At 37.4% G+C, this 18,059-nt stretch overlaps 1 protein-coding gene across 1 annotated transcript; it reads right to left on the bottom strand.

Moving 5' to 3' along the window:
- Positions 1 to 2,861: 2,861 nt before the first annotated feature.
- On the bottom strand, positions 2,862 to 17,769 carry PSMC1 (proteasome 26S subunit, ATPase 1). The gene is made up of 11 exons (XM_081934644.1): positions 17,667 to 17,769; positions 16,382 to 16,435; positions 14,806 to 14,902; positions 14,082 to 14,206; positions 12,762 to 12,947; positions 11,633 to 11,761; positions 10,626 to 10,722; positions 8,579 to 8,768; positions 6,085 to 6,236; positions 4,611 to 4,765; positions 2,862 to 3,517 (listed from the first exon to the last, which is right to left on the bottom strand). The coding sequence occupies exons 1-11, from the start codon at positions 17,667 to 17,669 to the stop codon at positions 3,383 to 3,385; spliced, it is 1,323 nt and encodes a 440-aa protein (XP_081790770.1). The 5' UTR covers positions 17,670 to 17,769; the 3' UTR covers positions 2,862 to 3,382.
- Between the last annotated feature and the right edge of the window lie 290 nt (positions 17,770 to 18,059).

An 18,059-nucleotide genomic window follows, 5' to 3' on the forward strand; every position in this document is an offset into this window, starting at 1 on the left:
ATTGAGGGAAGCTCCAGCCAGCCTGTTTTACCACTGTACAGGTGCTTGTCTGTCCAATACATGAATGCTGAGCAATGCCGTCTTCCCTGATTTTGTACGGAGGCTCTGGCCCCTTCAATAACAAGCCTGGGAACTCTTTTTTTAAAAAGTCATACATCACTCGAGCGCAATGGTAAACTTTCGCATGCTATTGGAGTCACAGTAGAAATTTCATATACCCAGGCACTGAAACAAATCTGCTTTGAATCGTCTAAAACTTCTGAGTATATTTTAGATTTATAACCACAATAAAATACAGTGATTGTTCACCGTATTGAAAAGAGGAACAAACTGAAACTTTTGGTTAATTATTCATTATCCTGAGAAACAATTTCTGCAAGGTACAATTAAAACTAACTTGCATGCTGTTGATAGTTGATCTGGTGAAAATATTCAGTCAGGCTGTTATGAGAGCCAGTCATAAAACACTAACAGGATCACAGAAAAGCCAAAATAATCTTCCCAGAGACGTTATTTTGTGGGACAGGGAGTTTGTTTCACCCACTAAGGTGTTTTTTTTTAGAGGGTTCTAGAAAGTATACACTTATGAGCATTTTATCTGCTTGGAAAAGTGCTGGCATGATATATTATCTGGGCTTTTTGACTTGTAAATAATTCATAAAACCAATCAAGCACCTACATTCAAGTTAAATTCAAGTTCAGAAATGCATTTGGCACCTATAAATAATTCGGGTTACACATAATAATGATACTGCCAAAGTTAAACAGTTCAATCTGTTCAGCTGTATTCACAGCCAAAGAAACTTGAGCACTGAAGGAATCTCTGGCATTTGACCCAGTTACGCTGGTTTAAACTTGCAATGTGGATATCAGCCTATACATCATCTACAAATATATGCAAACAAGATATTTTTAACTATTTACTAAGCTTCCACCCCTGCAATTTTTTAGAAAGCAAATTAGTGAGATCGCTTCCATCATGGCCTCATTTTCCCAGAGACAATATCCCCCAGAAAAGGATATTTTAAAATAAATTAGACCTACAATCACTTGTTGTCTTTAAAGCTTGGCTGTGGGGCACCTAGATTTTCCTGGCAAGATAAGGCTAGGAGCTGGATATTTGTAGCAGGCCAGTTCTTTTACAAAAACTCAAGACATTAAAGGTTGGTTGAGCAGATATGCTAGGAATAGTCAAGTGGGAATCAATGGACACCATGCTTACCTACCTGTGTACTAGAAAAAAGGGCAAAGAAATCTGTGGCCAGGAAGCCCACAATCAAATTTGATCTGAAATCTAATTGGCAAAAGAGCATCTATTTATAAATGTTTATAATACTCTACTGGCAACATTTATTTCTGGTCCCCATATTGACCCAGGCTGCCTTGTTGAACTTGACACAGTATGAAAGCAACATTGGTCATACATGGTTTAAATCATTCATGTCAGCCATGAGAATTCCCCCTCAGGCTTACAACATTCTTCATTCAGAAGCAGGGCATCTGTTATATTTTATCTACTGTATGACAGGGACACGAATATGACATCAATTGTTTTGAATAATACATGCATAACATTGGTGTGCTGAACAGCCTGCTACACTTTCATTTTAGTTTTCAACTTGCTTTTACATTGCCTAAGGGGAAAAAGAACTTTGCCAACGATACCCACTACCATCAGCAACAGAGAATTGAACTACCAAGGGTTTACTATTCATCTAAAGCAGAATAATTCAACCTGATGAATTTCTGCTGTTGTACTATAAAACCCATTCCAAGCAAGCCTGATAAAGTAGGAAACAGATTTAAAGGCTACGACTCTCTGTGAAAAGATCAGATTATATAGCCCTGTATTTGGAAAGCGCTCTGGGCAAGGTTATGCATTGCTTAACTACTAGCAAATCTTTTCAATACCAAAACGAATAAGCAGAATTGGTACCAACACAAATTCCATTTATATCTTGAAGGACGGGATTTTTAATTTTTCACTTCATTAAATCCATGAAGCTTCTTTTGGAGCATACTAAGAATCCCAAACATAATGCAAAATGCATCATTTTAATGGTATATAAGAACCTCCCAATATTGAATTTGTCCCGCCAGTTTCTCATAGGTAAAATGGAAATGCTTGCTAACCACTAGAACAGGTGGACAATTAATTTTCCCAAGGGGCCACATGAGAAACTGGCTGAACCAATGTAACCTGATTTGATGTCCTTAAACTCCTCACCTCAACTCCTCAGGTTGCTCCAGGCAAGGGGGAGTGCTGTGCTGGAGTAGAAAAGCACTTTCTCCTTGCCCTCCGATGGCTGCCAGGTGACTGAAGGAGCGCATGGCGACTATGCAGTGCTGAATCTGACTTGGCTTCTGCTCTCTGCGGTACACATATTTACATTTGATTTTTAATTTCTGATTGGCCTTGTGGATCAGAGAGGAAGAGCTAAGGGGCTGGATGTAGCCTGGGGGCCGTAAATGCCCAGCTCTGCATTAGAATAAAACTTTATGAACTGAGCTGGGAGTTTAATCAGAATATCTCATTTAAAGATAGAATGGATGTTTAATTTTCCATAATTAAAATTTATTTCCATAATTTTATATTTCCTTGTCAAATTTGGAAAACGTTCTCCTATATAATGGCTACTTTCACTTCTTTGAACAAATTGTTATTACCTTACTTGCAGGAACTGAATCAGCACAACTTGACTACAGAGGTGGAAGGGAGGCATTGACTTGGTTTTTAAAGATGATTTACCTTATTTGTCCAAATAACTTTGGCAATGAAATCTCATTGCTTATTATGTATGTGTGATTTGGCAAACCATAGCCTTAGGGGACTGAGAACTAAATGAAATGAAACAAGAGTCTTCAGACATCAAAACCATTTTCATTGCAGACAGCAGTTCTGTTTCGAAACTTTCTTTCTGATAGCTGCATTAATTTTCCATGAATCAGGTACTTTTGCAGTATTTCCATCACTATATTTTTCGGGATATATGTGTAAAGTCAATGAACGTACATTCAGTTGCACTTTAGACTAATGTCACAACCAATTACAGAACATTTGCAGAGTCTGCTAAAAATGTCAATTTGTAGACTAAGAGGCAACAGAACAGCTGGGGCACATTAAAAACCCTTCTTTGCTTACATTCTAATCCAATCATCCCAATTCACTTGGAAATTAATTTTTAATGACAAAGTATTTCACAATGAATGTATGCCACAATACACAGACATTCACAGTAAGTGAATGATCATACTTTCAGCAGGAAAAGCTTCTTTTTGTATTCAATAACACCTTGCTCACTAATGCCATTTCCACATTCTGAAGGGGAAAAAAGGTTCAAGCAATTAACCCCAACCTAGGACCAAAACAAAGGTGGGGAAGTTAAAGGTAGAGGCCTTCTGGAGTGCCTTCCTGTTTCTTATAAAGAACATTTTCTTTTGATTTTTTGAAGTCTTCATTTGTTACTTTCATTCTTCGTTCACGCAGAGCCATCAAACCAGCTTCCGTGCAAATGGCCTGTTAGAAATGGAAGCATTTGATTAGAAAATCAGGAGTCTGATTTGCATGAAGTGCTAAGAACCAGTAATGGTCAAACAAGCTGGTAGTCCTTATGTATGCTAGAAACCGTAAAGTAGAAAGAACAGCATTAAATATTAATTAGAAAAAATAGTTACTAATATTAGATAATTTTATCCTCCCTGATTGTAACTCCCCTGAAAGAGTGTAACATGCTAGTCACAACAGTGGCCAATAACATTTAATAGATGTATAGGCAAACTTCCCTAGCTACCAATATTCCTAGTGAAAATATCCCCATCAATTCTTTACAAGTTTTTTATATCAAGTGTGAAACTCTCAAGACAGGTGGCCAAATGTTCATTTTCTTTTCCATTGAAGATTTTCCCCTCCCAACAATGACCATTAATGCCCTTCCAAATATTTATGGGGACGGATGGACATCCCCTTCTCTCAGAAAAGATTGCTGTAACAATATTTACTACAGGTAGTTCTCAACTTATGACCAGAATTGAGCCCAAAATTTATATTACTAAGCAAGATGGTTGTGAAGCGAGTGGCTGCTTCATTTTACGACATTTCTTGCCGCAGTGAATCACTGAAGTTGTTAAGTTATTAACATGGCTGTTAAGTGAATCTGGCTTCTCCATTGACCTTGCTTGTCAGAAGATAGCAAAAGGTGGTCACACGGCCATAGACACTGCAACCATCATAAATATGAACCAGTTGCCAAGCATCTGACTTTTGATCATGAGACCACAGTGATGACAATGGTCCTAAGTTTGAAAAGGGGTCACAAGTCACTTTTTTCAGTGCAATTGTAACTTTGAACGGTCAGTAAGCAAATTGTAAGTCCAGGACTATTTGTATCAGAATGTAGGAAAAAAAGTGGTCTTTTTTAAATGGGTGAAAAAGAGAAAAGAAAGACAGTGACTGGAGCTTTCTGGAAGCAAAACTAGAGAGCCACGATTTCTTTAATGACAGGTTAAATAAAGGACATTTGTAGGAAAGTCTTCATTGGAAAGGGATGCAATATACAAATGCTCAATTAATTTCGGGGGGGGGGGGAATCATTTGTTATCAAGGATTTTACCTTTATATCTGCCCCAGACAAATCATCTTTAGCCATTATCAACTCATCTAGAGTAACATCATCTGCCAAAGTCATTCTGCTGGTGTGAATCTGGAAGATGCGTTTCTTTGTTTTTTCATCTGGGAGAGGAAATTCTATCTTCCTGTCAATACGTCCTAGAATTTAGAAAAAACAACTAGCAGTTTCAGTTTTTTGCCTGTGGAATCAAAAATAGAAAGCTTTCCTTGGAAAATAACATCATTATTGAGCCTTGATACTACCTCAGAAAATAGTAGTGCATTTTTGAACAGTTATGTTAGATGCGTAGAATTTCATTTTTATTTCCTGCCCACTGCACAAATACAATTATTTCTCCTTACTGATGGACCAAAACATTTCTTCTGCCCTCAAATTTCATAAGTCACACAAATATTTATATTTAAATTTTTTTCACATACTGTTCAATATCAAGTTACATGAATAGGCACTCCAGAAATGTACTTTCTTAATCCCAATCACATATTGATTTAATTAGTATCAGTTGTCGCACCATGCTTTTTCAGCCTTGGCTGCAGAGGTGGCAAATTGACAATTGAAGAAAAAAAAAAGAATTTGAGTAATAAGACCTCTCTCCCACACTTGCAAGCTCTTTGTGTGAAATTGTAGTCATGACACTTCCCCAAAATTCCTATCATCCCCAAAACAATGACGAGTCTTAAGGGAGATCCTTTGTGTGTGTATATGTGCTTACACAATATTCTAAAATTTAATATATGTCTGTTTCTATTCAATCCATCTGGTCTAGCAAGTGGTCACACCCTGGATCCTGAGTGTGTGCTGGCACAGGAGAACCTTTCTACCATGCTATCCATCCATCTTCTTGCTGGAAATCTGACTGGTCCCAACCCTGCTGGCCTTCCACCAGGTCTTGAAGAGTTGGTTTTGTCCTTGAGCTTGTTGCCTGATTGCATTGATTGATGTTTTTGCAATGTTCCCTTGACTACTATGTGTTTTAAGTTTTTGTATAGGGTTAGGGTTTTTGTATAGGATTTTATTATTTTTAATATTGTTAGTCCCTGAGAATTATATATTTGTGATAGCCATAAAATCAAAGACATACATACATACATACATACATACATACATACACACACACACAATTACAAACATAATAATAAAAGCTTTAGAAAGAAAGCTATAAGATTTGTAGAAAATGCAGTAATTCTCTCTAGAATACTGTTTTTTTCCTTGAGCAGACCAAATCGAGTGAAAAGTGCACCTTTTGAAAGAGCAAAACATTTCAAGCTTTGGATGTGATCTAATTCCCAAGTTTTTTCAAACCATTCCCAGTTCAGCTTGGATCAATCCATTCTAATGAAAAACACAGAACGCTCTAGGAAACACCATGACATACAGACCACATTGTTCTACATGAAACTAATCATTAGAAGCAGTTAGATTTCAAGTAGTTAAATATGACCATCATACTTTTTACCTGGTCTGATTAAGGCTGGATCCAAAGTTTCTATTCTGTTAGTAGCCATGATCACCTTTACATCTCCACGTGAATCAAACCCATCTAGTTGGTTCAGCAACTCCAGCATTGTTCTCTGGATTTCCCTTTCTCCCCCCGAGTTAGAATCATACCTTTGGAATAGGAAAAAAATATCTAAGTTGAGGTTAGAATACCCACAGAACACCATCTTTTTTCTTTACCAACAGTAATCCACTGAGAAGCCAAAGGGCAATGAATTACGTTTTGTTAATACACAGAATGTCACTGCGTTTATTTGGTTTGCCAGCTGTGTCTACATTCCGAGTTATGCGGCAGCATGAACTGTCTCTTATCAGCAATGATTTCCTGCGCATGTCATTACATCACATACCTTTCTTTCTTTTCTTCCTTTGTCTGTATGCCAGGCAGACAAGGGGGTCTGCCAAGATGTAATAATTAGCTTAGTAAGTTTGTATTTTTACTTTCTTTACATTAAAATGTTTTTCTTAGATTATGCCTCAGGTTTTGTTTGTTTGTTTGTTTTGTTTTTATTGGATTTATATGCCACCCTTCTCCCAAAGGACTCAGGGCGGCGTACAACATTAAAAAGCACACATCCCAAAAGTTAAAAAGGAATTAAATACATATCCAAAAAAACAAACCAAATTTATGGAACAATACATTTAAAAAATGAGTTAAAATTAACAGGCCAGGCCGGCTTGCTGGAAAAGCCAACTTTTTAGGGCGCGTCGGAAGGACCGGAGGTCAGGGATTATGCGAAGCTCCAGGGGCAGCTCATTCCAGAAGGAAGGCGCTCCCACAGAGAAGGCTCTCCCCCTGGGGATCACCAGCCGACACTGTCTAGCCGACGGCACCCTGAGGAGGCCAACTCTGTGGTCGTACTGGATGGTGGGAGGCTACTGGTGGCAGTAGGTGGTCTTGCAGGTACCCTGGGCCTAAGCCATGGAGCGCTTTAAAGGTCATAATTAATACCTTGAATCGCACCCGGAAAACAACCGGCAACCAGTGCAGGCCGCCTAAAAGGGGTGTAACATGGGAGCACCTGGGTACCCCCATGACAACCCGCGCGGCCACATTCTGGACCAGCTGAAGCTTCCGGGTGCTCTTCAAGGGCAGCCCCATGTAGAGAGCATTGCAGTAGTCCAGGCAAGAAAGGACGAGGGCATGAGTGACTGTGCACAGAGCATCCCGATCCAGGAAGGGGTGCAACTGACGTACCAGGCGAACCTGGTAAAAGGCCCCCCTGGTCACGGCCGTCAGGTGTTCTTCTAAACTAAGCCGCGTATCTAGGAGGACTCCCAGATTGCGAGCCTTCATTTTGCTTATTTCAAAGGTATACTACAAGGAAATTCCACGGTCCATACATCATTGATTTACAGGGCGGAATTCACACCCCGACACAGAACACTGTTCACCCAGGATAAGACATCATTTCTGAAGTTTAATTAAAAACTCTCTGATTAGAGTACAAGAGGTTCTGCAGCTGAAAGAATGCTATGAGCAGCATTTCTTAATTTCCAAGTTAAGATATCATAAAACTAATCTATAATCCATGATAGCAGTTTTGTATTTATAGCTATTTTCCTGCTCCAAGTGATTTCTATTCAAAGATGAACCTTCAAAAATTAAATGTTAGATAATAAATTATTATAAGCACGTATAGAATTTATCACTTTCCTCTCCATGTTCACTCAGTCAATACTAAAGATTATCTTTCTTCAACAAACAAGGACACGTGATATATTTTTATTTATGCACATATTTGCCACAAAGTAAACTTCAAAAAAGGACAAAGCTGTGAAAATTAAGTCAATATTAAATGAATCAATAACAAATTGACTATAAAATAAAGTGCTTGTTCTTAAATCTGTTCCTCTATCTGCATTTACACATGAACTACTCTCCTGTCCACACACATACTCTGCCTCCTTGTAGAGCAGAAAAAAAAGAGAGGGAAGAAGCAAAATGAGCATGGGCTATGAGAAGAAAGGAAGAGAAAAAAATGGGAGATGAAAATGTATGCAGACTTAATCTGTAGTAAACATTATTGAACTTAATAGTTTATACTGTACTCCTAGGAAGGTGTGCTTTGGATTTCTAATCCTCCGAAATGTTAGAAAATCCAGCCACAGTCTTTTTACATTCAAAGGGGGGGGGGGGGGCGTAGTGATGCCCTCAATAAATCCATTAATTGGCAAAAGTAACCACAATGGGATTTCCTCTTCTCCTGCTTTCTGCATTCCAACTATCCCAAGAAATGATTAAGCTCAGACATTTTTGTCTGAAGCATTTAGCACTTGTGCTCCTACAAGTATAAAGGTTGACCATTGTCTTACAATTGAAGATGGCAGCATACAAACCAATTCTAGTGACTCAAACTATTACTTCTGAAAACCAATTTAAAGAAAGGAAAGAGTGTTAAAAGATATGCATGTGATGCTCAGCATGGGAATGACTATGACATCCGTCCTACCTTTTGGTACCTATCGCATCAATTTCATCAATGAAGACAATTGACGGGGCATGCTCTTCAGCTACCCGAAAAAGTTCTCGAACAAGCTTTGGTCCATCTCCCAAATATTTCTGGATAAGTTCAGAACCAACCACTCTCAGGAAGGTGGCAGAAGTCTGATTTGCCACGGCTTTGGCTAATAACGTTTTACCTGTTTAATTACAAAATGCCAGAAAGTTAACACATGCTCCAACTTGTGTTACACATTCATGCATGAAGGCAATCACCCAAATCTGAATATTGACAAAAGTCCTCAAGCTCTCTTTCCTTAGATCAAGTTTGGCATTTTAAGTCAATAAACAATGGAGTTATACCTTGGAAGTGCTTACATGCTTGAGACATGTAAACAAAATTTTCCTATTTGAATTCACTGTCTGAAGTGCAGAAGGAGAAGCAGGAACAAACTGATTTCCTGTCAATTTAAAAAGATGCTCAGAAAGTACTCTTTGTCACTTTCATATTTGGAATAGGAAATTATTTTATTCTTACATGGTAAATCTATCCAAAGAAAGTAATAGAATGAACTAATCAAATCAACCAGACAGCAGTTTCAGCATCAATGACAGATCTCACACACTATGTCTATGCAAGTTAATGTGAGAAGCATAGTTTCACTTGGGGTGTAGAATCATCCATATTATCCTAATTTTCAAAAACATTTTTCATAATTTCCCATATCTAATATGAGTGGAAGCATTTCGGTTTATATATTTCTATCTGCTTTCTCCATGCGCACGTGCGCACGCGCACACGCACACACACACATATCTCTAGCACTATCATTTCCCAAACAGGTAACAAAATCTGATTTGGCTTGATAAGGTATCTGCCTCTGGTTCCCCATGGGTACACCATGCTTTCCTAGATAAAATTTGCCCTAAAAACTGATTCCCCCTTTTTCCCCAAAGTTGAAGAATTAAAGCCTAATTGGGCTTTGAGAACTCTGTGGAATGGATCTAACAAGTACCCGGATGTTGATTACAAATTGATTACCACTTTGTATAAACTGGACAGAAAGCCAAAATGAAAATAAACCATCATATAGATTTACTAAAAGAAGTATCAATTCACTTAAGATTCCAATTTGATCAGTGATTCTAAATATCCAGGTTTTAAATTAACCAATTGTTTTATCAAAAAGGTATCAAGGTAGAAATAAAAAGCTTTCTTATAGCTATTCTGGTATTATTACCGTGTTTCCCTGAAAATAAGACAGGGTCTTATTTTCTTTTGACCCCCTGAAATAAGCACTTGGCCTTATTTTCGGGGAAGTCTTATTATTTTTGAGGTGCAGGAGGTGGCGAGTGTGGTCATCTCATTGCTGCTGCTGTGTTACAGTATTTTCGGAGGGCTTATTTTAGTGCATGCACTCAAAAGCCCAATTGGGCTTATTATCTGGGAAACAGGATAGTTATGATAATTTCATGGTCCTTAAAATTGCTATATGTTGATCATTTTTTTCTGTTAATTGTAAAATAGTGAAAATTTACAGGAACTGAAGTAGCATTACTTACTGAGGAAGGAGTCTTCCCTGAAGTCTAAGCTAAAAACTACATCTGAATAATGGCTCCTAAATTCAACTTTAGAACATTATTCTGCTACAATGTTCTTTTCCTGTTACCTCAGGATGCTGATACTCTTTCCTTCATGGGAACTTTTTTCTTTTCTGTCACTAGTAACTCATATCACTGTTTGAGAAATACCAGTATCAGTTAGTTTTTGCATCACATATCCTGAAAACACTGTCCCATTTTTTTCCTGATGAGGGTAAATAAGCTAGAAATAAATATGTTACCCTTTAGCTCATCTTCAAGCATGTTTGAAGACCATCAAATCATAAAGACCAATTTCAAAAATAGCAATAATACATTCATTATAGTTTTCAGCCAATACGATGAGACATATGCTAAGGCACATTAATGGTCTTTATTCATATAAACACTTCAATATATTATTCTGTAATTAATGTGTTGCCCCATGCTGATATAAAAAGACAAGAAAAAAATACCTGTGCCAGGAGGCCCATATAGAATGACCCCTTTGGGTGGTTTTATTCCCATTTCTTCATAATACTCAGGATGAGTCAAAGGTAGTTCCACAGATTCCTAGAAGGAAGAAATTACATATACCTTCAAGTGTTGATCAAGCCTTTTATCAACCTGTGGCTACTCCTGGTTAGAAAATTAGAGATCAAGGCACCGCTATAGTGGCCAATATTAACAATTAATACAATGTGCTTGCCATTAATGGAGATGAACACGTAATATTTTTCAACCTGAATTCCTCTACTCTGGAGTAACTGCTCCCTATCTCTTGATTGTATAATCAATGTGCATTTGAATAAGGTGCACTTCAATTACATTGCCCATTTTTTACACAACTCCTTCAAAAGCTGTGCCTGGCTTTTGCCATATATGTATCATATTTCAGTCACAAAATAATTGAAAATGAAAGATTACTCAAAATGCAAATAGTGTTGAAAAAAGAAATTATAATGATAAATTATAGAATCAATACAATTTATTTCCGGTGAGTTTAATCCATCTCTAAAGGAGGGAAGGAAGGATTAACTTATCTAGTCACATATCTTTATGCTATACACTGCGTGTTATTCCATCTTAGAAATTTCTTTTAAAATATTTCTCTGTACCCTTTTGATTGACATACCTAGAGATTAGAGTTAGTCTAAGAATTTAGGCTCTTAAACAAGATTTAAACTTAAGCCTTGAAGAAAATTCTGAGGTAGTGGGTCAATGAACGTATTTTAGCATGGGACCTACAAAGATTTATCTAAATGGAAAATATATGCATGCATTCCTTGGGTAGAAAAGCATCTCCCTGGAAAAGAGATGGTGGCAGGGGCAATTATCAAATTACTATTTCAAGGAAGCATTTATTGAAGTAAGCAAAATACCAAAGCCATATATATAAAAATCACCTGGAACAAAAATAGAAGTACTGCAATTATCTGTTCTAGCGTTTTCTATTATTGGACAGTGCAAGAAATATTAATACCTTGATTTCTTGAATTTGGTTATCCAAGCCTCCAATATCTGCATATGTCTCTTGTGGGGCTTTTTCCACTTTCATCACTGTAACTAAAGGATCTGTGTCATCCATCAAGACACCAATCACAGCATGGACCTGTTAAAAGCAATGGGCAGAAACATCCAATAGTGGGAAAGCACTTAAGCCATTGCCCTATCACAGGCCTAGTATAAAGTAGTAAGCAGCATTATTGCAGACTGATAAGGACATTTTACATGGTCAAATTCAGCTCCTAAAATCTATTTCTCAGAGACTGGCACTCTGTAGCTTCTGGTTAAGTATAGTTAAGTTCATGCCAATTTCTTCCCCAAACACAGGGAAAAGAGAAGGCCTCCTGGTTATGGGGATGCACCTCAACCCTTTTGGAGAGGGATAAGCAAGTACTGCGGACCAGCCAGGTCATGTTTTATATTCTCTATGTAATGACTCAGGTTGCACAAACACAAATAATTTTACGTCAGCAGATAGACCTGGTCTCAACATCCACTTTGCTGTGACTCATATGTGTCAGTCTGAATACAGAGTAGTAGATAAATTATGATCCTGTCATTTTTTTGTCCAAAAATGCTACAACCTTGGTTGGGTCTAATAAACAAAAATTGAGAATTGCAACTTAACTTGCTTCACTTCATTTTCGGTGGGGGGCATTATCTCTCCCTCTGACGCTGTTTACATTTTGTTGAGAGTATAGCTTTCTAAAGAAAATCATAACCAAAAGAAACAAAAAAAAAAAAACATTGCAAGCTGCAAACCTAGCATACAGCTTGGAGGGAAGGCAAGAAACAAACAGGCCCACCATATTGGTTAGAGGACTGATTCCACTAAATTTCCACTGACTTTTCCTTTTTAATCTGAACACTGTCAGAATGTTATAATTTATGAATATATGCCTGAGTGGTTTCTTTTTCTCTTTTATCTCTGCAAGAGGGAATCTCCTGTTGTTACTGGTCATATACAAACTGTTCTGAGACACCACATTGTCTTGATCAAGATAAAAGTCTTAAAGACTTTGAGTTTAATCTAGATAATGAATATTAAGATATTCATAACATTACTTTCAGTGCTTTCAATCACAGACAAAAAATTCAAGGATTACCTTATGATTAAGTAGAACTGAACATCCTGGCTCTAGCAAATCCTTGTCTACAAAAGAAAGAATACTGACATAGTGTTCTGAGCCCACTGATGTGGACACAATAGCATGATTATCATCAATTATCTCCTCCAAAGTCCCTACAGACATTGGAGTCCCTCTCAAATCATCCACCTTTGATCTCTCTTCCTGCAAACAAGCACACAAAAAGAAGGTATGTTTATGTATTACAAATTGCTATGCATCCCAACAATTTCTACATCTATTATACAATAAAGAGATGACAATTTGATGGCATCCTCAATAATCCCAAAATAGAAGAAATGGCTAAGTATTCTAAGTACTCTCAGTATTAACTATTTCACTATTCAGTGTCTAAGCATTATCTTAATACATTAATACTTAGACCTCACACTTATGCTATTTTAATTGCATTCTTAGCAACAAATTAAAATATTCAATTGATATTATCTATCTCTGTCAAACTAGGTCTGGTTAATTTCTGCCTTTTTCATAATGAAGAAATGAAAACTGAGATTCCCACAAGGATCATCTATGAGATTCGGACTGAGGTTTAAATGATCTGAATTAGGTCAGCAAGATTATTTAGTCAAATTACTTGATGAAACCAAACTATTTGAGACAATTAGTCTAAAAGATTTTTCCAATCCATTAGGAAAGAACATTTGAATGGCATTTAAATGGAGATTCAATACATACATTTAACAAAGACATTTAGCTATAAGTAGGTACTAGGTGAAATAAACTCAGCATTATTCAATGGGGTGTGAGTAGATGAGAAAGAAAAGACTTTAGGATTATAGTAATCAACAGAATGAAAGTGTTGATTATAAATATCTTGTAGAGTAGAATGATGGAATTCACAGATTCGGCTTAGGTTTTATGATGTTATTGCAAATATGCCACTACATTATTACTCAAACTAACTGCTACTTCTAACTATTAAGTTTCTAATCTCTTTGATATGCTCAAGTTCACCATCCCAAAATACATATAGGTAGTTGACTTACAACTACAACGGAACCCTTCTGTTGCTAAGAAGACAGTTGTTAAGTGAATCACTGCAGTTGTTAAGTTACTAACCCGGTTGTTAGCAACCGGTAGGTTAAGTGAATCTGTTTTCCCCATTGAAGCCCCATCTGGCTTCCTTCATTGAGGTCATTTTAGAAACTTAACATTTGTTCTTTTTCATATAGTTTGTTTTGCTGAGTGAATGAAGTGAAGTAGAAAATAGAGGGTAAGCAAATTGATAAAAGAAAATATGAATTTAAACTTTTTTTTCCTAATTCAAAGCATACATACCTCTTGCTTTTCTTCCAAAGGTTTCATCTGTTCCTGGTTTCTAATGAACTCTTCCTCCATTAGAAGATAATCCTTAATTCTTTCCAGCTTCAATAATTTGAGTCTGCACTGAGTATGAGGAGTGACTACAATTAAATAGAAGATTTTCTAAATTTACAATCTGGAATAATATATTCAGCTTGTTTAGGTGAGCTAAAGAAAGAGACAGTGTACTAAAATGATTTTGAAATTCCTGTCTTTTGTCTGGGATGCTTCTTGTTCCTATTATTTCGGGTACTGGTTTTTGATGGAAGAGTTGCCTTTTTGCATGGAACTGATGTAGCAATATGTGAGCCTAAACAAATTCCAATAACACGATTGAAAGACATTCTTGAGAGGGCTACATCTTGTTCTAAGGAGAAGTTATGTTTTTATAATTGTAAAGTAATCAATTCCTGGAATCAATTTTAAAAATCTATCTCCTTCCAACCTTATGATTTAATTTTCTGGATCCTACGATATAGTACTCTGAAGATGAAAATATCTAAGTTTTTGCTCTATTTCAGAACAAACGACTGAGCAACCTAGTTCCATTCCAGTTACTTTTTAGCTCTTCAATGTTTCAAGCTGAGAATTTGGAAAATTAAGGTGCTCAAGTATGAACTAGTTTTTTTTGGCACGCTGAAAAAATCCATTCCAAAACAGAGCTATAGCTACTCAGGGAGATGGCACAAACCATGCTTACCCAGTGGAAGTTTGCTGGCAGCATCTGGTCCCTTTGTTTTCTTCTTCTTTTTCCCCACTCGGGTTGGAACTGGGGGTTCATATTTCTTCTTTTTGTCCTTTTTATTTTAAAAAACAAGTTAAAAAGTAATTTATAAAAAGTAATGTGTATCTTATCCAACACAAATTCTAGGTTTTGTCAAATATTTCAAAAGCCCTAAATTGCCCATTATTTCATAAATCATCTAAGCCAAACTATAAAGTTATTATATTGCTTTCTAGATAAATTGAGATTTAACTTCCATATTTCTCCATGGTATAGAGCCTGGTTACGTGAGGGACTGCTTGTATCCCATTAGTGTTTACTCAGTCAATTCGACTTGGTGTGTTCTAGATTGAAATGTCATCTATTGGGACCACAGTAACACATGTTCTTTGTAGCAGTGCCTGACCTCTGGAATTAGGATAGCCTCCAATCTACTGTTGTTTAGAAGAGGTGTAAAGATGTATCTCTTTATCCAGTCCTTTGGCAAGGGAAAGTGAGACCACCTGCTTCATTCCATGTGGTCTGCCCTACTTTCCATTTTTATTTAATAATTTTACAGTTGTGAGCTGGCCAGAGTTACTGGGAGTCTTACAGGCTTCATAAATTATTATCACTGTGCCTCCGGGGAAGGTTTGAATATTGAACTATAATTTATCTTAACTATGGTTATAAGAAACAAGATAGTTGTAAGGGTGCTTTTTCAAGAGGCAACTAGACTTTCTAGTTTTTCTTTGAAGACATTTTGTTCTCATCCAAGAAGCTTCTTCAGGTCTGACTGAATGGTGGGGAATAGAAGGATCAGGTGCCTCCTGAAAAAGCACCTTTGGGACAACCATGACCTGGATGACTGAGAATCTCTATAGACTTTTAGCTATGCAATTTGGGATGAATATTCTACGAATGGTGTGGGAGTATGGATGGATTTCCAGAAAAATTGCAGACTACAGGAGCCATTTGCACTACTCAGATGACCCTGAGGACACAGATAACTTCCAAGTGCCTCAACAACTTTTTAAAAGGATGCAAATGACCAGCTGTCTGCAAGCAATATAAATCCTTCCATTCCCACCATCCAGTTAGAGCTGAAGAAGCTTCTTGGATGAGAAGCAAAACCTCTTCAAAGAAAAACCGGAAAGATCAGTTGTTTCTTGAAAAAGCATCTTTGGGAGAACCATGACCTGGATGAGAATCTCCATAGACAAGACAGTTTCAAATTAAATTAAATCAAATCAAATCATAGGCTCCAGGTTAAATAACAAACTACAATGAATAAAAATGAAAGAAAGGCACATAAATCGAGGCATATATAAACTATTTATCCATATATCGTACATTACAGTAAAACTACATGCTTTGAAAACTAGAACACTGCAATGAAAACTTAACATTGGGTCAAAATATATAAAAACCCAATATTTGATTTTCTGAATGTTTATATAATAAGGGCAACTGAGGGAAAATATATATTTTGAGCTGCTTAATTAGCATGGAAGATGTTTTCTACAAATATTCTCTTAACAAAGAACACCAGGTAAAAGTTATTTTTCCTTACTTTGTCATCCTTCTTGCCACCTCCAGGACCGTGTCCACCACTTTGACTCTGACCCTATATTCAAAGAGACAAAATATCAATGAAACTCAGAAAAGGAAAAAAAAAGACAACTTAACCATAAACTATGTGCAAACTCAAATTCAGTTTTTCCTTCTGAAACAACTGTCAAAAGAATGAAGACAGAAGTAATTCTCCCTTCATTCTTCTGACACTATAAAAAAAATCCTTCCAGAAAACTCTCCAGAACAGGGAAATGCTACACAACAAAGATAAGAAAATGTTTCTGATGTGCAAGAAGAAACCCAACACTGATTTGCCCCTGGGTCCAATTCATTTCGATGAAATGAACTTCTAAGCATAAACAAGACATTACTTTCTAAGAATCTTTTTTGGTGACTACCACTTCAGCAAAAAATACTGAAAAGCAGAATCATATTCCGGATTGTATACAAAATGGTAAGCAAATGGTAATTAAAACAGGGAGGGAGGGTTACACTTTAAACATCCTAAATTATCTGCAGCAACCAATTTATCAGTTAATTTTTGGATATTTCTACTATATTTGTTTCAGTTGAAAAATCTCAAGACAAGAATATCTGTGCATTTAAGGTCACTAAATAACACTGAACATAATTAATGGAACAAATAGCAAAAACACCCTTAGGAATAATTGAACTGCTACATATATAGCTTGAAGCTGGCTGGCCCAAGCAATAATAAGCAAGGATGTTCTGTTTTGATGTTGTTGTGCACAATCGCAGGTAACCCTAGTGCAGAAAGAGAAACTGTCAACATTCCTACGCCACATAAGGATGTCTGTAAATATAATGCATATCGTGTACATATGGAAAATGTATATCCACACAGAGGGCTATATAGGAAAACTTCACATTGGACAACGGTCCAGCAGATAATTAGAGGGATAGTAGTTAAAAATGGTGATGACAGAAGAGCGCCTGATTTTCTTACCATCTTTGGGTGACTGTAACCAGAAGACGGTAAGAAAATCAGGCGCTCTTCCCGTCACCAACGCTTTATATCCAAGGCTGCTTTGGCCTAACCGCTCCCCCACCCCCCAATGCCAGTTCCCCGCGCTTCTCAGCTATAGAAACGATGCGATCATGACATCGCATAACAGCGCCCAAAGGACCCAGGCCGGGAGAAAAGGATACCCTGGCTTAAGGGAATCGGTCTCTCCCAGCGGACACTGGGAAGAGGCTCCAAACGGGCCTTAAGAACCCCCCTCGCAGGCCTCGTTCCCCCCAAACCCCCTTTTTTTCCTCACCATCCTGCTCCTTCAGAGTCCAACCCCGGAAATCGAACGGCTTCCTAGAGGAACCGGAACGGAAGTACGGGGCGCGAGGAGGGTCAATTCTCTGTTTGGGCGAGAGAGCGAGAGAGAGAAGAAGGCGGAGTTAAGTGATCGTCTTCTCCCAGTGGGCGGAGGTGGAAAGGGAGAATTGAGGGTGGAAAGGATGAATTGGCCTTTTGGTGGGTAGAAAAAGCATTGGTTTATGACGGGTGTGTATGTGAGCTACATCTAACGATACTTGGTGAGATAACAAATCCATATTAAGTCATATTAAGTCAGTGGGAGGCGGGATTGTATGTCCTGCGCAGCATATCACCGTGTTGCTTCTCGGGGCTGAATGACTCCTTTTTCGACATCTACGAGACG

The sequence above is a fragment of the Natrix helvetica genome (assembly GCF_964273705.1).
Source record: "Natrix helvetica genome assembly, chromosome: 1".
Classification (NCBI taxonomy): Eukaryota; Metazoa; Chordata; class Lepidosauria; order Squamata; family Natricidae; genus Natrix; species Natrix helvetica.